Raw genomic sequence first — 22,560 nt, forward strand, 5'->3', positions numbered from 1 at the left:
TACGATGAACTGTGACATTTTAATGTGGTATTTAGATAGATTATAGAGTGTTCTATATATCATAACACTGTTCATGATAAATCTGGGAGGTTTTAATCACCTAGGCCAACACTTAGATTAAACATATTCTATTTAACTTTATTTAAAAGGGTTTTGTTAACAGGCCTAACATGCTGATATAAATGCTGATCCCTGTTTCATCATTACATGAGTGTAGACATAAACATTTAAAGGTCAAGCAGAAACAATACATAATATAAAGGAAAAAGACCACCCATGCTACAAGTTAAGACTACAGACATTACTTTCCTGTGGTTGACATCTCTTGTTAAATTCCCGTTTCCATACAACATTGTTTTCTGATCAAAAGTGAATTGGAGAAGCGGAGACTCTAAATTAAACCCGCACTGATATGATGCAATATTTGAAATATGTTTTTCAATTGAGATCACCACGTTCAATTTTTAAACGAGCATGGGCAATTTGACAATATCGAGTAGTAAGGAGTACCATAATTTAAGTCACGATATATACTTTTCAGAAGCATCCAATGCCATTTTGAAAACAGCTTAAATGTTTAACATCATGTGGTAACATATTCCAAAGGCGGGTAGTATCTGGAAGAAAGGACTTACTTCAAAGCGAAATCTTGCAAAATATTTCTTGTAACTGCATACCATTTCCTAATTTGTAATGGTGAGGTGAGGTGAGGTGAGGTGAGGTGAGGTGAGGTGAGGTGAAATGGGGTTTAACGTCGCGTCCAAGATTATTGCACTTATATAGCGACGTGCATGCACGTGTGTCTGTGTGGCTGCTTGTACTAGTCTGGACTGATGACGATTTATAGTGCTAGCACAGTGAGATACCATGCTGCAGTTTAACATGAATACCTCACTCAGACACTGTATACTGACTCTGAGCCGACCAGTCCTTGTTTTAGCCCTTTAATGCCGAGCGCCAGACAGGGTAACAACATGTACCATCTTTTAACGTCTTTTGGTATGACGCGGGCGGAGATCAAACCTCGGACCTTCCGCTCTCCGGGCAGACGCTCTACCACTAGACCACGGAGGCGGTCTAATTTGTAATGATTATCTATATCTATCTGACGTGGAACAAGATTACATAGATATTCTAGAGCAATACTATTTATCATTTTGTAAACATAATTTCTTGATTTCTCTTATGTTTTGGATATAGACCACGTTCCTTATATAATACTAATCTAATATGCCTCACACAATGTGTTTCACCAAATATTTTTTCTCATGGCATCAAGATGAATGTTTTTTCGGGGTATTTCGTGTTTTTGTGTACATATAGCCCATGCCATTGGAGTTGTAACTGAGGACAGGCAAACTAAACGATAAAAGCAATGTTTCTAGTGTTGACTAAACCCTTTGATGGAGACCATTTTGAAATAATGCCTAAATTGACTTCCATAATACAACATTCCCACCCCACAGCACTCGGAAATAGAGGCGACTAACGGGATCGGGTGGTCCGACTCGCTGACTTGGTTGATGCATGTCATCGTATCCCAATTGCATGGATCGATGCTCATGATGTCAATCACTGGATTGTTTGTTCCAGACTCGATTATTTGCAGTCCGCCATCAAATAGCTGGAATATTGCTGAGTGCGGCGTTAACAAACAAACAAACACATATAGGTGTGGGGATGCGGTGGGAGGTCAGACAAGGATATGCATGATTATAACAATAATATACGAAGATGTTTGGGGTTATTTTTATAGGGGTCGATATAAGCTATTCGGTTTTTTTTAACGCCGCAGTGACTGATATTTCAGCTATATGACGGTGGTCTACAGATCGAGTTCCAATTACCACATAAATGCGTAGGTATTGCCGAATGTAATTGCATGTAGTTAAGATTTAACAGAATACAAGATACAAACGTTGCTTACCTGTGTGAATAAACAGTGAGTATATTAGTCAACCACAGAGGGCGTGTGGGAATAAACTCTATGTATAAAGTGTATTATTCTATGAACCACTAGGTGCTTAACTACTCACTTGCCGGGGGCACGGGTGGCCCAGTTGTCTAAGGCGCTGCGATTCGCTGTGCAGAGTTGCATCCATTGGGCACACCAGAAACCTACGATTGTGGGTTCGATTCCGAGTTCACCCCGATTATGTTTCTAGGTTTTTCAGCACCATACCTCGTGGGTTTCACCGAAGTGGTAAAAGTCTGAGACCTGCATCCCTTCGGGCTTTCCGCCCATATTAAGCTGACACGTCGCGATATAACTGGAATACTGTTAAAAGCGGCGTTAAACCCAACTCACTCACTCACACTCACACACTTGCCATGGATAAAACAGTGCTGACATCCAAACACTATCTTTTGAAGATACACAGTATCGTATTAACTCACAGTGGTGATTTTATCACTTTATTTTAAAAGCGTACATTTCACGATAACAACATAATGTGACACAATCGCACCTGGGAGTTTGAAAGCATAGATTTCATGATAACAACCTATTGTCTCGAGTAAAACATTTCTGACATCAAATTTGTTTTGTCTCTTTATACACCCCTACTTGGAATGTTAGAATATTCTGTTTTGAGATTGATGATCTCCAGGTTCTAGTCCGTCGAATGTGCTTGAGTATTACAGTGCTGATCGGCCACCATTTTCGTCTTCTTAACCATATTTCGACCGATTGGGACGACAGTGTGGCTAACTGTCGTCCGTAATTATAACTGTTTTAGCTCCTGCAGATATCATATTTTCTGATTAAAATGGCGATAAAGTTGTTATTGTGACCCTTAGTGACACTATCTGGACAGAATGATATACTTTAGTTTGATGAAGGCATTAATGATAAAGGTATTTACGAGAGATGTTTGGTATGAGTAAGTGAGTGAGTCTAGTTTTACGCCGCTTTTAGCAATATTCCAGCAATATCACGTCGGGGGACATCATGGGCTTCACACATTGTACCCATGTCGGGATTCGAACCCAGGTCTTCGGCGTGACGAGCGAACGCTTTAACCACAGGGCTACCCGACCGCCCCTGTTTAGTATGAAGAAGAATAGGTGACCAGTTGCTTGGATGTCAAGTATGGACAAGTATGGACGGCTGACATGGACGTAAATACAGATAAAACATTGCAGATAAAAACAAATGAAGATGAACATTTTACCTCAACATGCATGCACATTTCTATGCAATAACTACGGTATTGAAGTTGATGAGCGGCATTGGTCCAGGAAGCGCCACATCCCGTGTCAAGGGACCGTGTCTAAGCCCTTACTGGTACCAGGAGCGCCACATCATGTGTCCATGAACCCACATCATGTGTCAACGAACCGTGCCTAGCCATTACTGGTCAAGGGAGCGCCACACCACTTGTCAATAAACAATGTCTAAGCCCTTACAGGTCCATGGAGCGCCACATCCCGTGTCAATAAACAATGTCTAAGCCCTTACAGGTCCAGGGAGCGCCACATCCCGTGTCAATAAACAGTGTTTAAGCCCTTACAGGTCCAGGGAGCGCCACATCCAATGTCAATAAACAGTGTCTAAGACCTTACAGGTCCAGGGAGCGCCACATCCAGTGTCAATAAACAGTGTCTAAGACCTTACAGGTCCATGGAGCGCCACATCCAGTGTCAATAAACAGTGTCTAAGACCTTGCAGGTCCAGGGAGCGCCACATCACGTGTCAATAAACAGTGTCTAAGCCCTTACAGGTCCATGGAGCGCCACATCCCGTGTCAATAAACAGTGTTTAAGACCTTGCAGGTCCAGGGAGCGCCACATCCCGTGTCAATAAACAGTGTCTAAGACCTTGCAGGTCCATGGAGCGCCACATCACGTGTCAATAAACAGTGTCTAAGCCCTTACAGGTCCAGGGAGCGCCACATTCCGTGTCAATAAACAGTGTCTAAGACCTTGCAGGTCCAGGGAGCGCCACATCCCGTGTCAATAAACAGTGTCTAAGCCCTTACAGGTCCATGGAGCGCCACATCCCGTGTCAATAAACAGTGTCTAAGCCCTTACAGGTCCATGGAGCGCCACATCCCGTGTCAATAAACAGTGTCTAAGCCCTTACAGGTCCATGGAGCGCCACATCCCGTGTCAATAAACAGTGTCTAAGCCCTTACAGGTCCATGGAGCGCCACATCCCGTGTCAATAAACAGTGTCTAAGCCCTTACAGGTCCAGGGAGCGCCACATCCCGTGTCAATAAACAATGTCTAAGACCTTGCAGGTCCAGGGAGCGCCACCAGGAGTTTTCCTCCTAAATATCAAATGTGGCGCTCCCGGTCGACACTGTGGTCACTATGTCTCTGATCATTGATTTCTACTCGAGTAATTAGTACAACCACGTTGTAAATGGGGATATTGGAAGTCTGTAGCCACTACAGACTGTAATGAAGGGGACATTCTTAAGAATCTTAAAGGGAGGAATACAATGACTTTTTCTTGGTAATATAGCTACAGCTACGCTACACGAACATCGCTGAAATACTCAACTGTTTGAAGAAGAAAAGACCTTCATTTCTTAGATCTGTGATTGGTTTTAAATATTTAAGTTTACGTTAATATGTTACCTGTATAATTGACAATCTACAGCCTGACTGAACATTATTGAAAGCAGATTCTTTGCATGTAATATATGTATCTTTAACTTATTAGAACTGGATAACTAGGCTTGGCTTTCAATCGATCCAGCTTTTCCCTTTCATCCGTTCATTATTCATTATCAAATGTTATTACTCGGAGCTGCGGATCGACTCTTTTGAAAAGAATGCCAATGTATGCTGCAGGACTAACATTCCTGCTTTATTTCAAATCATAAAACATTTAAAAGCAATCCATATAACAATATACACGTAGTCCTTAATCACTTACCTCCAAAGACTATTTTTAATTGAAAGACTATTTTTAATTCAAAGCAAACCTTCAATTAGGCCCGAAAATATTGTTCGAGATAATACTGGAAAAATTGCGGTCTACTTTACTCCTTAAAGAAAGGAAAATAAAAGTACCAAATAACCAAGCCACAACCCGCCCCGAATATCAAATAGTGGATCCCTAAGTTTTTTGAGTGGAGCATGCTAACATCGCAACACAATATTAACCTAGAGAACTAATTTAATAATTCTATACAATATCGCTAAACTAGAGGTGGTTCAACATTGTAATAGAATTAATTTATAAAAGGACTATGCACTGCAAGTGAACTTTTAAACTGCATATTAGCATATTCCAAAGTGTAAAATAAATGTTATCGTACATGTTCATTACTCGACGACGTATTTTCCAGAACTTGCAGTTTCTGAAATCATTACAATATGAAGCACTGAAGTATGAGTGTGAGTGTGTGTGAGTGTGTGTGTGAGTGAGTGAGTGAGTGTGTGTGAGTGAGTGAGTGAGTGAGTGAGTGAGTGAGTGAGAGTGAGGGAGTTTGTGTGTGTGTGTGTGTGTGTGTGTGTGTGTGTGTGTGTGTGTGTATGTGTGTGTGTGTGTGTGTGTGTGTGTGTGAAGAACACATCCAATTACTCTCCTAACAATTTCAAAAGGTTTCCTTAATTTCACGAGCTCTGCAGATGTAGTTGTTCCTTGTGACATCCCAATCCTTTTAAATTTCACGTATGAGGTGTATTTCCCATTGTTTCAAGAATCCAGCACATTGGCAACTGCATCTTTAGGCGAATAACATTGATTTGCGACATATGACAGCAACTCAGTTGCATTTTCAAAGGTTAGTTACTACAAAGGTTGACCATCTAACCAGTGAGTAACTGCACTTTCAGTTAATAATTGTTTGTTCCAAAGCGTCTCCATGAAGCTGTGAGTGTAAGGTGAATACAATGGTGGTTGGAAAAAGTGAGGTTTGCAATACTAATTTTCCTTCCCAAAGAAGATCCACGAAGTAAGACAGGTGATGGGAATACAGATGAGGGACGTTCGGAAAATGTGAGGTTTTCTCTTTCCAATCCTAATTTTTCTTCCCACAGAAGATCCACGAAGTAAAACAGGTGATGGGAATACAGAAGAGGGTCGTTCGGAAAAAGTGAGGTTTGAAATCCTTATTTTCCTTCCCCAAAAAGATACCAGGGATAAGACAGTTCAGAAATAGTCCCTCTACATAAAAAAGGCGATCTGAGAAACCCTGACAACTACAGGGGGATCTCATTAATGAGTGTTCTGGGGAAAATTTTTACCTCTGTTTTGAATAACAGGCTTACTAACTGGGCGAATATGAGAGATAAGATACCGGAAGTTCAAGCTGGTTTTAGAAAAAATTATTCAACCATAGATCATATTTTTACATTATATGCTGCAATTCAAAAATGTCTAACACGTCGTAAACACAAGGTTTACGTTGCTTTTATTGATTTTAAAAAGGCATTTGATACAGTTGATCGTTATAAATTATGGTGTTGTTTAAGAAAAGCTGGACTACAAGGGAAGATGTTTAATATACTACAATCAATGTATTCAAATATCAAGTCATGTGTACGTAGTGATTATGGTGTTACTGATTTTATCGATTGCCCATCTGGTTTACGTCAGGGATGTATACTGAGTCCTCTGTTATTTTCGTTTTTCATAAGCGAATTATATTATGAAATCTCAAGTAACGGCAAGCATGGTATACAGATGTATCCTGACATCCTTGAACTTCTTATGCTCCTTTTTGCCGATGATGTTATTTTACTATCTGACACTGTTATTGGTCTACAGAATCAGTTGAATGTATTAGATAAATATACTAAGGAATGGAATTTATCTGTAAATTTAGATAAGACAGAAATTATAGTATTCAGAAAAGGGGGTCCTTTAAATTTTAGGGAAAGATGGTACTTAAATGGACAACAAATTAATGTAGTTAATGGTTATAAGTATCTCGGCAGAATGTTTAATTCAACACTAAATATGAACAAATGTGTATCTGACTTATCACTGCGAGGGAAACGAGCTTTACTTAATATAATGTCTGTTTCACATAAACTTGGAGTTATTACTCCAAAAGTATTTTTCAAATTATTTGATACTCAAATACAGCCAATTTTATTGTATGGATCTGAAGTGTGGGGTTACCGAAGATATGAATGTTTAGAAAGAATTCACCTACTGGCATGTAAAAAGTTTCTTCGCGTTGGAATAGCAACACCAAATATATATATATATATATATGGAGAATGTGGAAGATACTCACTTTACATTAATTCACAAATAAAGTGTTTAAAATATTGGTTTAATATCATCCGTATGCCAGAACATCGGCTTCCGAAAAAAGCTTATAACATGCTCTTTCATTTAGATAGTATCTGTAAGGTTACATGGGTATCGCATATTAGGACACTATTATTCTCACATGGATATGGGTATATATGGCTTAACCAATCTGTTGGTGATCAACATTTATTTCTAAATGATTTTCGTAAAATAGCAATAAATATGTTCTATCAAGGGTGGCAATGCAACTTGGAAAATAGTTCACGTTATGATTTGTACAGAACATTTAAGACTCTATTAGAGCCAGAAAAATATCTATCAGTTTTAACAAATAGTCACCTAAGAAATGGATATATTAAATACAGACTTGGCTTGTCAAAACTTATGATTAACTATGGACGGAATATATCACTTGAAAGAATACAAAGAATTTGTCCATTCTGTAACTCTGCAATAGAAGACGAAATACATTTTACCTTTGAATGTCCTTATTATAAAGAATTACGTACTAAATATATACCAGAATGTTTCTTATCTAAGACGAGTAGAATAGCTTTTGTTTCTATTTTGTCATCGAATGATGCCGATGTAATGTTTAAACTATCCTTATTTGTAAAACATGGGATGGAACTACGAAATAACATGTTGAGTGGAAATTCATAATTTTAATTACCTCACCCTAGAAAGTCCTCATGATTATCACCGATTGTTAAATGAATGTTATATTTATATATTTTTTGTTGTATCTCCCAATCTGTAAATTCTCACCCACTGTATTTATCTGAACTTGTATATGGGCCGATGGCCTTTGATACAATAAACATCTTTGACTTGACTTGACAGGTGATGGGAACACAGATGAAGGACGTTTGGAAAAAAGTGAGGTTTGCTCTTTCCAGTTCTAATTTTCCTTCCCAAAGAAGATCCACGAAGCAAGACAGGTGATGGGAAAACAGATGAAGGACGTTTGGAAAAAAGTGAGGTTTACTCTTTCCAATTCTAATTTTCTTCCCAAAGAAGACCCACGAAAAAAGGCAGGTGATAGGAATACTGGAGTGAGACGTTCGGACAAAGTGAGGTTTGTTCTTTCAAATACTTATTGCTCTTTAGTTTAGTATCTCCCAGACGCAAAACGTCTTCTGTGGTAAGGTGTTGCTCATATAAAAACATATAATTATTTTGCAAAGTACGAGATCGTATCTCCATGAGGTATCAAAAGTGAGGTCAAAACGAAACAGGAACATCCAAACTCGAAAGTGTTTGCTCTTATAAATACGTATTTTCGCAAGTAGCTCCATGAAATGAAAGGTGACATCAATACAAATGCAGTTTCCGCCATTGAGGTACTGTTCTTTTTAATACACAGTTTTAGCGAAGTAGCTCCATGACGCATTAGCTGCAAGCTCCCCATTATCCATCGACATGAACTTGCAGGTACCTTCACTGTCTCCATGGAAGTTAAAGCCAGCACAACAGGGCATACGATGGCAATCTTCACCACAGGACAGTGGGCTCCCCATTTTCTCTACGACCGAGGTCCCTGACATTTGCTGGGAGGGATGTCTCGAGAACACTGACCTGGTTCCTATAATCACAACACAGTAGATGTTAAAGCCTTATTGATAACAATGATTGATTTAAAAATTACCTTGGTCTCTGTTTGATGTGGTAAGGCTTGGGCCACGGACTCTTCGACTGCCCCAAAATATATGAACTACAGAACCAAGTTATGGATTTTATTAAACTTAAGGTAGTATATTATTAGGTTGTGTTTACCATTGGTACCATAGGCCTCTAGTTCACAGAACTGCACTGCGTCGTCGAATTTCACGCTGTTTTTCTGAAACCTCAGGTAACGTCCCCTCACCCCTGGAGCACAGGTGAGCGTTACACTGGCCCCGGAGGCCACGGTGCCAGGGTAAACGGCGCAGATTTGGGCCTTAGTGTTAGGATGAACCGTCGGATCTTCACGGTAAAGCTCAATTGTGAAGTTGTGAAGACGCCATGCTGAAAATAGAAAATTGTACCACAAAGTATATTATTTTTCACTGAGGTAACGATCCTCCAGCCTACCAAGTTGCTCACTCAGACCCAAGGAGAAAAAGTACCGCCAGCTTGACGTGCGACTCGCCACCCATAAACGTAGACCGGAAGTTGGCACCGCATCATGTCTTCAATATGGTGACGCTGTTTCACACCGTGTTGGGTTAAAATGTTGAAACTAAAAGCTGAAGTTTTTCTGTGAATTGTCACGGTGATGTTTGTGGTATTCATTCTACTTATATTATGTGCTTTTCTTTCTATAAACGTTAAAACTGATGTTTTTATAAATTAATAAAGTTAATAATAAAATATGCTTTATTGATGGTCGGTTACAATATGTCGAGACAGTTACACTCAGTATGCCAACATCAGTTTACACTAAAGTCTGGAACTAGTCTTAATCCCTATTAATCTAGGGATTATCTCGGTCTGGTGATTTTTACCTGAGAAGAAATCATGACAGCAAAGTGAGTACATCCCGTTGTAAACTGTGTTGTTTGTTTTGTTTGTTGTGTAACGCCGCACTCAGCAATATTCCAGCTGTATGCCGGCGGTCTGAGAGAGGTCATGAAAAAGCTGATATGAGTAAAACATTCCAATTTTAGTACATCAACACTATTTTAACCTGATTGTACCCTGCGATCCTTTGCTTTAACTACTTTTAGGCTCACACAACGTTCTATTCTCTTTTCCTGCATGATCGGCTCTACCGCATGGGCCTAGAGATGATGGAAGGTCAATCTTTCGGGAAGAACGTAATGGCGGAGATTCGAAATCTGACCCACCCAGACCACACAAGTCGTCTCCCTCAGCACGATGAGACTACATCAAACGATGGACACTCTAGATAGAGACCTCTCACAGAACAAGATCTCAGTGATTCACATAAAAAAGGTGAGAAGAGATGACGAACTTCTCGATTTAATGCGTGGCATGTTTGGAATGCTGGTTTGCAAGCCCTTTGGAATGCTGTTTGTGAATATGAAAAGAAATGGTTGAGGTTTAAAGGTAACAAAAATGAAAAAAAGAAAGCTAAAAAGGTTATATACAGATAAAAGGAAAACATTTGACAGCACTAACAGTAAAATGAAGCGCAACTACGCGCTTGATCAGCAAAATAAATTGGCTGCGTCACTTGGTCAAAATAATGGAAAAGACTTTTGAAAAAAAAAAGGAAAAGTCGGACTGGCTGATGATAGAAATGACCAAGTTCAGTTGATTTGTTGTACAGAATGATTAAATACTGCTTTGAAAATAGAACTGTACCAGCTATGTGGAACAGCGGTATAATCCATCCAATTCCTCAGAGTGGTATGACGGATTTTAGAAACCCTTTGGAATATAGAGGTATCACTGTAACTTCTATTCCCTGTAAAGTATATGCTGATGTACTCAATTCAAGACTAACTGAGTGGCTTGAAAAGAACAATATCCTAGCAGATGAGCAAAATGGTTTTAGATAAAAAAGAGATTGTATTGATCATTTATATGTTTTAACTTCTTTAATTCATTTTAGAAAACCCCAAAAAACAGTCAACCTTTGTTACATTTGTATTTTATAAAAGCCTTCGACAATAGAGATTCTCTGTGGTTGAAATTGAGAAATATTGGAGTTCGAGGAAAGATATTGAATGCTATCCAGTAATTCATGCCTTGAACAAACTTATAGTATCAAACATCCACACAAGATGTCATCTGAATCCATCAAACAAACCTCGTGTTTTACAAACACAGCAAAAAAAGCTTGCAACAATGTATAATTTCTTTTATTTAACAGTCAGAAGCACAATTATGTTTTTCAAGCATCTTCTGAGACAAATGTTGTGTTTAGCTAAAATCCCAGTACCACAGAGGATAAACGTACCATTTGATGCATTTCTGTTAGTGATTGCCACGGTTGTTACATGGCACATCCATTCTAAGTCCACCTGCCACCATGGTAGGGGATAGGCCGGACTCGGCTGCCCATGAACACAGGAACCCTCATCATAGTCCGTGTTAGAGTTGCCGTCATTGCCACGTTCTGGACGGTCTTGCCCGTGAGCGTTGCTTTGTTTGGAGGACTTCTTCAGCGCAATGTTGGTAGCATCAGATTTGACTAAAATGTACATGTGCAAAGATAATAAGAACCACAATATATTGGCCTCGAAAATGCGTGAAAACATATTTATGGTTCAAACTGCTGAAAAAAACCCAACGAAATTATCTGCCACAAAAACACATTGTTGCAAGAAGCTTTAAAATTAGGCTAATAATTTTAACGAAATATGTTTCTTGTTTTTCAGCGGCAGCTGAAACCATATCAATCCTTATATATATTCCCAGGCCACCCCAAGAATAGCAAATGGTCTGTTCCTAACTTTAAACATTCATTTATTTCCTTCCTTTTTACATTGGATAAGACCCGTGAAGATCCGGGATAGAATAGGTCTTCAGCAACCCATGCTTACCGTAAAAGGCGACTATGCATGTCGTAAGAGGCGACTTACGGGATCGGGTGGTCAGGGTGGCTGACTTGGATGATGCATGACATCGATCCCAATTGCGTGGATGGATGCTCATGATATTAATCACTGGATTATCTGGTCCAGACTCGATTATATACAGACCGCCGTCATATAGCTGGAACATTGCTGAGTGCGGCGTTAAACAACAAACATACAAACCAACACAGTGGATAATACCTGAATAGGTAAATTAGAATATCGTGTTTTGGAAACATGTACTTACATAACTCTACCAGTGAAAATATCCACAGGGTTACACTGACAACATGGAGACACTTCGGCCAGCAGTGCATGGTGAGTCGCAGTATTCTCTTGTAATCGCGTGTCACCCTCACTGCGGAGACAAGAATTATTGATTAGGATATCAAGCGTGGCAGATCATATTGCCTGTAATTCAAAGCTTTCTATTGATGTTTGTGTTGTGTTAAGAAGCCCTTTTAGATACATTAAATATTCGATACGATTTTGCGCGTATTGTCGTTTACAGTGACAATGATGGTTTTGACGTGTTACTTTTCATGCAAATTGTGTGACGGGTGCTACAGATAGGTAAGGGCATGCTTACCCGAACACCCGGTGTCATCACTGAATTTCAGTGATCCATTCATATATTTTTCACCCAAAGGAATCTGTTTCGTCTGAGGATCAAAACTGGTTTTATATATATATATATGTATATAGTCTCTGGCGTTGACGTTTCATAATAACAGTACCGACCCAGCTTACCATGGGGAGCCTTGACTTGGGTCAGTCACTGTTCTCTTATTTAACTCAATTACATGATGGGGACCACTCCAGCAGTTCAATTTAGATCCAGCATTCAAGGCCTCTGTGGAGCTTTCAAAAAGGTCTCCCACCGTGATAGTGCTGGGATATTGCTAAAAGCGGCGCAAAACCATACTCACTCACTCACTCACTCACTGTGTATGCCATGCACAAGTACTCTCTAATTGACAAAGATTGATGCGAATAAAAAAGAAAGAAAGAAAGAGACTGATTAACAAGAATATACGCCAATAAACAAATTGTCTTGAAAGTCACTGGAGGGTGAATCAGCCGGGACTAATGGCATACATGTAATAGACACGGTGATTGTCAAGCATGACATTGATTATAAACCCAAACATACAGTTCAAATAGAAGCCTTGGAATATGAGTACATACATAAACTATTCAAAAAGAACAAAAGAACAAAAAGAAACGCACAGGTTGTACGTAGTTCATTGAACCTGACTACACAAAAACTCCGGTGTATAAATTGGATATATATTATTGGAAAATGTTGATGGCCTGATATTCGACAAGCAGTGCGTCAAAATGGTCATTGCTTGTTTTATGTTCAGAAAAATGTAATTATAAGGTTCATTCTCATCCGGTTCAAAATCGTTTCACTGCACCTGAAAGTTAGTCACGTGTCATGAAAAGGTTAATTGGTATCTCTATGGCCAACATCTATGACGTTAACCATGCTAAAGAAAGAACGGTCGGGCAGCGAAGTGAAGATGGCTCAAGTTATCAGACACAGGCGTGGACCAGGTCGAGGAAAGGCGATACATCGCAGTGGACAAGGTCTTAGAAGACAGAGAGGAAGACTCAGAAACTTCTGGCATGGAATACACGGAGTTTGATGCCAACTTGCTGGGAGTGTGGGAATACATTCTGTGTATAAAGTGTATAATTCTATGAACTTCTGGGTGCTAAACTATTCACTTGTCATGAAGAAAACAGTGTAGACATCCAAACACTATTTTTTTAAAGATACAGAGTGCCCATTACCTCCCAGTAGTGATTTTATCACTTTAGTGTAAAAGCGTACGTTGATAACGACATACTGTGATATAGTCACACCGGCGAGTTAATACAAGTGAATAGTTTAAAAATACTGATGTCATGACAACAGCATATTCACTTGTAATGAAAAAAAGCAGTGCTGACACCCAAATACCGTCTATTTTTGTCTTTTCGCCCCTACTTAATAAATATTGGAATGCTCTGTTTTGAGATTGTTAAAATATGCTTTAATATACCGTGCTGGTCTGTTGAGCAGCATTTTCTTATTCTTAGACCGATCGGGATGACACCGATATGTACACTACAAAGAAATGCAGTTTGAGATAAATTAGAATCACGGTCAAAGTGAAATGGTCAAATAAAGGTCACAATTTTACATAAAAACGGAACAAACGTGTTCCGCCCCACTGGTGTAATGGCCAGAATGTTCAGCTATAAATATGGTCGAAGTGTAAAGGTGAAATTCAGGCCAAAATATAAAATGTCGCAATAGTGAGTGAGTATGGTTTTACACCGCTTTTAGCAATGTTCCAACAAGATCACGACGGGGGGCACAAGGAATGGGCTTCACACGTTGTACCAGTGAGGAGAATCGAACCCGGGTCTACGGCGTGACGAGCAAACGCTTTAACAAGACTACCCCACCGCAATATAAAAATATGTTAAATGTCAACGCCATAGAGTCACCAGTCTGATAATCCGACAAAAACAGATGCAACTTGGCGTAAATAGCAAAATAGCGGTGAAAGGTATATGAATGGATCACAGAAATTCAGTGACACCAGGTCACCAGTATATGAATGGATCACAGAAATTCAGTGACACCAGGTCACCAGTATATGAATGGATCACAGAAATTCAGTGACACCAGGTCACCAGTATATGAATGGATCACAGAAATTCAGTGACACCAGGTCACCAGTATATGAATGGATCACAGAAAAATCAGTGACACCAGGTCACCAGTATATGAATGGATCACAGAGAATCAGCTACACCAGGTCACCAGTATATGAATGGATCACAGAAAGTCAGTGACACCAGGGCACCAGTATATGAATGGATCACAGAAAAATCAGTGACACCAGGTCACCAGTATATGAATGAATCACAGAGAATCAGTGACACCAGGTCACCAGTATATGAATGGATCACAGAAATTCAGTGACACCAGGTCACCAGTACATGAATGGATCACAGAAAATCAGTGACACCAGGTCACCAGTATATGAATGGATCACAGAAATTCAGTGACACCAGGTCACCAGTACATGAATGGATCACAGAAAATCAGTGACACCAGGTCACCAGTATATGAATGGATCACAGAAAATCAGTGACACCAGGTCACCAGTACATGAATGGATCACAGAAAATCAGTGACACCAGGTCACCAGTATATGAATGGATCACAGAAATTCAGTGACACCAGGTCACCAGTACATGAATGGATCACAGAAAATCAGTGACACCAGGTCACCAGTATATGAATGGATCACAGAAAATCAGTGACACCAGGGCACCAGTATATGAATGGATCACAGAAAAATCAGTGACACCAGGTCACCAGTATATGAATGGATCACAGAGAATCAGTGACACCAGGTCACCAGTATATGAATGGATCACAGAAATTCAGTGACACCAGGTCACCAGTACATGAATGGATCACAGAAAATCAGTGACACCAGGTCACCAGTATATGAATGGATCACAGAAATTCAGTGACACCAGGTCACCAGTACATGAATGGATCACAGAAAATCAGTGACACCAGGTCACCAGTATATGAATGGATCACAGAAAATCAGTGACACCAGGTCACCAGTATATGAATGGATCACAGAAAATCAGTGACATCAGGTCACCAGTATATGAATGGATCACAGAAATTCAGTGACACCAGGTCACCAGTACATGAATGGATCACAGAAAATCAGTGACACCAGGTCACCAGTATATGAATGGATCACAGAAAATCAGTGACACCAGGTCACCAGTACATGAATGGATCACAGAAAAATCAGTGACACCACGGCACCAGTATATGAATGGATCACAGAGAATCAGTGACACCAGGTCACCAGTATATGAATGGATCACAGAAATTCAGTGACACCAGGTCACCAGTACATGAATGGATCACAGAAAATCAGTGACACCAGGTCACCAGTATATGAATGGATCACAGAAATTCAGTGACACCAGGTCACCAGTACATGAATGGATCACAGAAAATCAGTGACACCAGGTCACCAGTATATGAATGGATCACAGAATATAAGTGACACCAGGTCAACAGTATATGAATGGATCACAGAAATTCAGTGAAACCAGGGCACCAGTATATGAATGGATCACAGAGAATCAGTGACACCAGGTCACCGGTATATGAATGCATTACAGAAAATCAGTGACACCAGGTCACCAGTATATGAATGCATTACAGAAAATCAGTGACACCAGGTGTTCGCGAAGCACGTACCAGCCGCACCCGCTTCACAATTTGCATACAAACTAATTTGTTTGCTACCTGACGCTGCGCAGCACTACTCTTGCCATGCAACAGCGATATAAATACACCAGACAATTTAAGTGATAGACCGAAATTCTAGTCACACGACACGCATATTCTGATTTTGTTGAAACTAAACACGACGTGTACATTTTGAAGTACGCCTGTTCTGCTGTTGATAAGTAAAGAATTATTAAAATATGTTCGTTTTGCAACATGATATAGAGGTTGAGCCGTGGCCATATTGCAATCGTATTCAACACTCCTGAACAAAATCCAGTGTCATCATTGGTACATGACACATTGGTACATGGTACATTGGTACAGATCGGAACAAACGTAAGGTTTCAGGGAGGTCCAATGGTTTCTGCGGGGATGACGTTCGCAGACAAGGATGTAGTGTTATCGCTTAGCGTAACAGCATTACTTCTTCATTTTTAGTGGTGACTCGTAATGATGTTGTGAGGTTGTTCCCGGTACTGGACAGCTTCGCCCGAACGCAACGGTCCCCAACAGTAGTGTGTGGCTGCACGTGGAATCATGGACTATGACGCGTGATCCGATTTCGATTGTAACTAGTCTCGTTATTGTCTTTGTCAAGTAAACGTCTTGTGTTCGTACCTCTGTGTTATATGTTATGTGGGCCAGAAGACCTTACAATGGTGGCAGCGGTGGGTTACGTCCCTTAGTCCATCAGCGTTCGCCATATTGCTTATTGCTGTAACGGAACAAGTCCGATGTGTAAACGTCAAGGTTAATAAAGCTTTTGTATAAAGCATTGACGAACTCACTCATCTGTTTGATAACAGAACAAAGGAGACATGAAGGCCACGACATACGCTCCCTCGACTTTCATTCATGCAGGAGAGCTAAACATCAAATATTTTCTTGTAGTTTACCAGATTCATTCCAAAAGTTCTTTACTTCCCTGTAGTTCAATTTCCATAAATATCTATGTTAGCATTCCACCGGCAACCTTAGCAATATCAGTTCCACATAAACACCACGCGTTTTAAAGACCGTAGTATGGGCGCAATTGATCATTTATATCTAGTTAGTTTGTGCGAGGCACGCATGCTTTTAAACGATCAACATTAGACATCTCCACGGACGGATGGTCGCAGTTGTAACAATGTTGCCGTACAAGGTACCTACAGTTGTCTTCTGTATCTGGATGGTAAAACTTGATACGTCAGAATCAGCAGGTACGTCTAAAAAAAACAAATATTTCGTTAAAATATAAAACATTTTGGAGACATTTTTAAGTTTGGGGTCGACCCAAAAAATTAACTAAACGAAATGGAAAGCAAATGTTTTGGGGTTTCCATAATACATTTACACCTAACTAGTAGGTTATGGAAATGAATTTATATGAGTTTTGTTGTTTGGAAACATGGCGATCAAAAGAGTTCTCGTCATAGACACCAGTACTGACAAACCAGTGTGCATGTATACGCTGATATTATGGAATGCGAACTGTAGATATATCAGGTGGGCTTTAAATATCGTAACAGAGACATAAAACACAAATCTTTATCTCCCAATACACTGAAGTGTAAATGGTTTTAAATTTAATTTTCTCTTTTGAAGGAAATAGTTAATCTCGAATACAATAAAAAACATTGAAACAAACGTGTGACTATGTTCATCAAAGGTTAATGTATATCAGTAGGCTCTGTAACATGACGTGGTTAAGATTGGTTGGTTGGTTGGTTGTTTAACGCCGCACTCAGCAATATTCCAGCTATATGAAGGCGATCTGTAAGTAATCGAGTCTTGACCAGACAATCCAGTGATTGACGACATGAGCATCGATCCACGCAATTGGGATCGATGACATGCATCAACCAAGTCAGCGAGCCTGACCACCCGATCCCGTAAGTCGCCTCTTACGACAAACATAGTCGCCTTTTACGGCAAGCATTTGTTTATGAAGACCTTTTCTACCCCGGATCTTCACGGTTTTACCAGTGTTTAATATTTATAAAAAACAACAAAAAATTCAAATCAAAATGATTTCAACCTCAACAACAAATACTAATTTACTGCCTATACTCTTCGAAATTTGGAAAATATTCAACTTCTGTTTACAATTACTCATAATTCTTTTCGTGTACAAGATTAATACAGGACAATATTGCGGTATGCTAAAACATATTAATTAAATTATGATTTATACAGAATATGTATTAATAGAAATCGAAACTATTTGTGATCAATTGTGAGCAAAGAGTTGTTAGCAAGTCTGAAAAATAAGTTTGATATGGCAATGCAGATCTCACAGTGACTGAAAATGTACATGTATATACAATCATGTTTGTCTATCACATCAACAGATTCATTTTTTCATCGTGATATACTTTTAATCTTAATTCTTGAATTCCTCTTCCCTGTACCTTCTTTCTGCTATTGTTCATATTGTATTTGACTGTTGTAAATATTATGGACAACGTTGTCGCACCCCGTTTCACTATTGTTATTAAAATATGTTGTAAACAAGTTTATACAGCTGACCTGTAGTGACATAGGGATTTGAGTCCAGTCAGTCGGTGAGATCGTTATCATGAAGCAATGTTATAACACAGTGTGTTTGCTGCTGAACGCCACACTACCAAGTATATTACGGCGGGCTGAAAGAAATCGAGGTTGGTTTGTTCTTTTACGCCGCACTCAGCAATATTCACGCTATGTGACGGCGGTCTGTAAGTGATCGAGGCTGGACCAGACAATCCAGTGATTGACTCCATTCAACCAAGTCAGCGAGCCTGACCACCCGATCCCGTTAGGCGCCTCTTACGACAAGCATAGTCGCCTTTTACGGCAAGCATGGGTTGCTGAAGACCTATTCTACCCCGGATCTTCAATGATTCGCATCATGAACACAGATCCACGAAACGATGACATGCACCATGTCACCGAGTCTGTCAACCCAATCCATTCAGTAGCCACTTACGAGGGTTTGTTTGTTGTTCAACGCCACACTCAAAAATAGTCCAGGTATATGTCGATATTTCTGTAAATAATCGAGTTTGGACTGGACAATCCAGTGATTGACGTCGTGAACCTGCATCCACGCAATTGGATTACGATGACAAGCATGGGTTGCGGAAGACCTAGTCTAACCCGGATGTTCACGGGTTCCTACGGCGGACTGAGTCACATCTTACGACCTTCATCGGTTGCTGTGGGCTTAGTGTAACCCGGGCTCACAACGGGGCAATGACAGAATCACGACCTTTTGTTTGGTTTCATTTCAGGCACCGGAGTAAACATCGCCTTGTCGAAGCCAGTCTCCTCAAGTAACACTGCATACGGCGGAGCACCAGAACGAGGCAATGACGGAAATGGCAACACTGTGTGGTCCGAGAATACGTGTATAATGGCGGAGGCGACGGCAGCAGATCCGTATTCGTGGTGGCAAGTTAATGTGCAAGCACTGCATATTTTTGAGTCGGTTGCAGTCACTAATAGAGGCGATGCATTTCGTAAGTATATTATATTTGTTGTTCCTTCCACCCCATCTTCCCGGGGCAAGGGCGTTAACTGACTATAAAAGTCTAGTGGAAACTGGAGTTTTATGGTCAGTTAAGGCCCTAGCCTCGGGAAGATGCCACCATCCCTCCTTATAATCAATGACAGGTCCCTTATGTTTGAATATGTATTGTATATCTATTGCTTGAGCAAAGGGACCATTCCTTACTTTGGTGTTGAGATGTTCCTAGACATTTTCACATTTATTACAACCTGAAAACACCCTGCAATGCTTCGGTCGGCCAGGTGGCTATACATAAGACCACGTGGTAAAAACTATTTACTGCATATTGTGTTTGTGAAAACAAAAAAATGAAACTACGTTTATTAAATATAAGTAATACAATGTTTCAACTGGCTTGGCTTGGTTGGTTGGTTGGATTGGAGAGTTTACGTGCGCTTTCCGACTCGAGCGTATTTCGCACACGGGCCTTATCGGCTTGGCCTTATCGTTTATGAGAAGGTATTTGAAAATATTTTATTTAATTATACTTTTTGAGAAACATGAAACTAGATGAACTAATAACAATTCCCTGAGAAATATATATTTGAACAAACAACACTGATACCAGACCAAAGTCAGGGGTTTATTGTATTTCTTCTCTGTATGGTATCGGGCATTAATCAAAATATTGTAATAACTTTGTTAATTAGACTATTTTAGGACCGCCTCCATGGTCTAGTTGTAGAGCGTCCGCCCGGAGAGCGGAAGGTCTGGGGTTCGATCCCCGACCACGTCATACCAAAACACGTTGGAAGATGGTACTTGTTGTTACCCTGTCTGACGTAAGGGGCTAAAACAAGGACTGGTCACCTCGGAATCAGTATATGGTGTCTGAGTGGGGTATTCATGTTAAACTGCGGCATGGTATCTCAGTGTGCAAACACTTTAAATCGGCATCAGTCCGGACTAGTACAAGCAGCAACACACACACTCGTGCATGAACGTCGCTATATAAGTGCAATAATCTAGGACGCGACGTCAGGCCCATTTCACATCACCTCACCTAGAATATTTTAGACGCGAAGTGAGAAGGGTTTCACGGACACAATTACAGACTCAAGATGCCTCAATGACGACTTCATACAGAACAATGACGTCACAATTAGCAGCTCGGCTCGATGACCCTAAAATTCAATATCCCAACTCCACTGTTTGAACAAATATGCGATAAACACGTTAACAGGCTGAAATATCAAATAGGTTTTCATTAGCACATACTGTATTTCGGTACAGAATGGCGCCTCTATAACTTCACTGTAAGTGTGTACGCTGATGATCCCTCCACCACCCCCACGACCGAGGGCAAGGTGTGTGCTGTGTACCCTGGCACTGTGGGCGCTGGGGTGAGGGAGGAGATAATGTGTGCCCCCTGTGTCAAGGGGCAGTACCTTAGGATTCAGAAGAATCAGATGCTGCCTGATGATGCCTTGCAGTTCTGCGAGATGGAGGTACTTGGAACGCCGACTACACCGATGGTAAGGGGTGTCAGGTTGAAGTCTATAGAATCGGTAACACGAAATACATGTATGTCCACGAACATCTGACAATTGTTGCAGTTTCGAGAATACTGTTAATATAAATATTCCGTCACTTATGCAGTATTGTTGCGTAACAAACAACAGCAACATAACCGTCTCCAATGTTACCGTGTTATTTTTTATACCCCATAGCTGTGGTTTTTGGACCCCCTCTTTCCTCGCTGTGTCATTTTTTCATCACCCCACCCACCCATCCCCACGCTTTAACCTCATCGGCCCTCTTCACCCCCCCCCCCCCCCCCCCTATAATGAATGTCAGTCTTCAATCATAATAAAATACTGCTTAAAGCAGAGTCTATTGTCACTATCAAATCGTGATGATAACAAGTGTTCGTGAAAAGGTAATCATCCTGTCCCACTGGTAGCAACTGTCACAAACACATGCAAGGGCAAGTCAATTATTACTTTGCTTGGAGACACATTAGACCACTTTAGTATCAGTTAAGTAATATTATTTTTGAGGTTTCGATATCTTTTGAAGGATAGATTACATTCCTGTGTGTACATATCATCCCAAAGGTCAGAAAACATCGGTCTGCAGAGACGTGTGAGAAATGATCTCCATTTTAAATATTCTCATGAGAGATACTATGTTCGAAAACATCAATGTTGAATGGTTCCTCTTTTTTTTGGTTACTATCACATGTACATAATATGCTTTCACGACCCACATATATACTTGTATTAGACCACCGTGAAGATCCGGGGTAGAATAGGTCTTCAGCAACCCATGCTTGCCGTTACAGGCGACTATGCTTGTAGTAAGACGCGACTAACGGGATCGGGTGGTCAGGCTCGCTGACTTGGATGAAACATGTCATCGATCCCAAATGCATGAATTGATGCTCATGATTTCAATCATTGAATTGTCTTGCCCAGACTCGAATATTTACAGACCGCCGTCATATAGCTGGAATATTGATGAGTGCGGCGTAAAACAACATACAAACCAACCAACGTGTATTAGATGTGTTTCCTATTAATGGTTTTCAACCCACAACCTATATATCGCATTATAAGAGTTGTCGTTAATAAATAATGTGGAATGGTGTAAGATTTAAAGTTTCACATTTATGTTCCATTGTATAGGTGCCTTCTTCTCGGGGACTCATCTCCATCGCCTACCTGGAGCACCATTGAGTCAGTGTAGTGGAGGCCTGACCGAGTGTGCCGCTGTGTGTGACCTCAGGCCAGCCTGCTTTGGATTCAACTTTCAGAAACAAACAGGAACCTGCCACCTGATGTCTAATCAACGGTCTGAACCAGAGGCTAGCCCTGGCTGGAATTGGTACATAAGGTTGTGTTGAATTATTCCCTGAGCATGTGACACCTGATGTCTAATCAACGGTCTGAACCAGAGGCTAGCCCTGGCTGGAATTGGTACATAAGGTTGTGTTGAATTATTCTCTGA

General features: G+C 40.4%; 2 protein-coding genes across 2 annotated transcripts; one reads left to right on the forward strand and one right to left on the reverse strand.

Annotated features, from left to right (window-relative positions):
- Positions 1-8,575: 8,575 nt before the first annotated feature.
- LOC139478949 (fucolectin-like) lies at positions 8,576-12,063 on the reverse strand. The gene is made up of 4 exons (XM_071261667.1): positions 11,994-12,063; positions 11,128-11,361; positions 8,997-9,227; positions 8,576-8,805 (listed from the first exon to the last, which is right to left on the reverse strand). The coding sequence occupies exons 1-4, from the start codon at positions 12,061-12,063 to the stop codon at positions 8,576-8,578; spliced, it is 765 nt and encodes a 254-aa protein (XP_071117768.1).
- A 5,145-nt stretch (positions 12,064-17,208) lies between these two features.
- On the forward strand, positions 17,209-22,289 carry LOC139479300 (fucolectin-1-like). Its single transcript, XM_071262161.1, has 4 exons — positions 17,209-17,281; positions 19,334-19,561; positions 20,845-21,086; positions 22,239-22,289. The coding sequence occupies exons 1-4, from the start codon at positions 17,209-17,211 to the stop codon at positions 22,287-22,289; spliced, it is 594 nt and encodes a 197-aa protein (XP_071118262.1).
- Positions 22,290-22,560: the final 271 nt, after the last annotated feature.

The sequence above is a fragment of the Haliotis cracherodii genome, unplaced genomic scaffold (genome assembly GCF_022045235.1).
Source record: "Haliotis cracherodii isolate W230 unplaced genomic scaffold, xgHalCrac1.p SCAF_4, whole genome shotgun sequence".
NCBI classification, from domain to species: Eukaryota; Metazoa; Mollusca; class Gastropoda; order Lepetellida; family Haliotidae; genus Haliotis; species Haliotis cracherodii.

Coding starts and splice junctions, on each gene's coding strand:
- LOC139478949 (XM_071261667.1), bottom strand. CDS start 12,063: ATGCACTGCTGGCCGAAGTGTCTCCATGTTGTCAGTGTAACCCTGTGG. Junction 11,362..11,993: donor ATTTTCACTGGTAGAGTTAT/GTAAGTACATGT, acceptor TGTACATTTTAG/TCAAATCTGATGCTACCAAC. Junction 8,806..8,996: donor AGAGGCCTATGGTACCAATG/GTAAACACAACC, acceptor TTGTGATTATAG/GAACCAGGTCAGTGTTCTCG.
- LOC139479300 (XM_071262161.1), top strand. CDS start 17,209: ATGTTGCCGTACAAGGTACCTACAGTTGTCTTCTGTATCTGGATGGTA. Junction 17,282..19,333: donor TGATACGTCAGAATCAGCAG/GTACGTCTAAAA, acceptor GTTTCATTTCAG/GCACCGGAGTAAACATCGCC. Junction 21,087..22,238: donor GAACGCCGACTACACCGATG/GTAAGGGGTGTC, acceptor TCCATTGTATAG/GTGCCTTCTTCTCGGGGACT.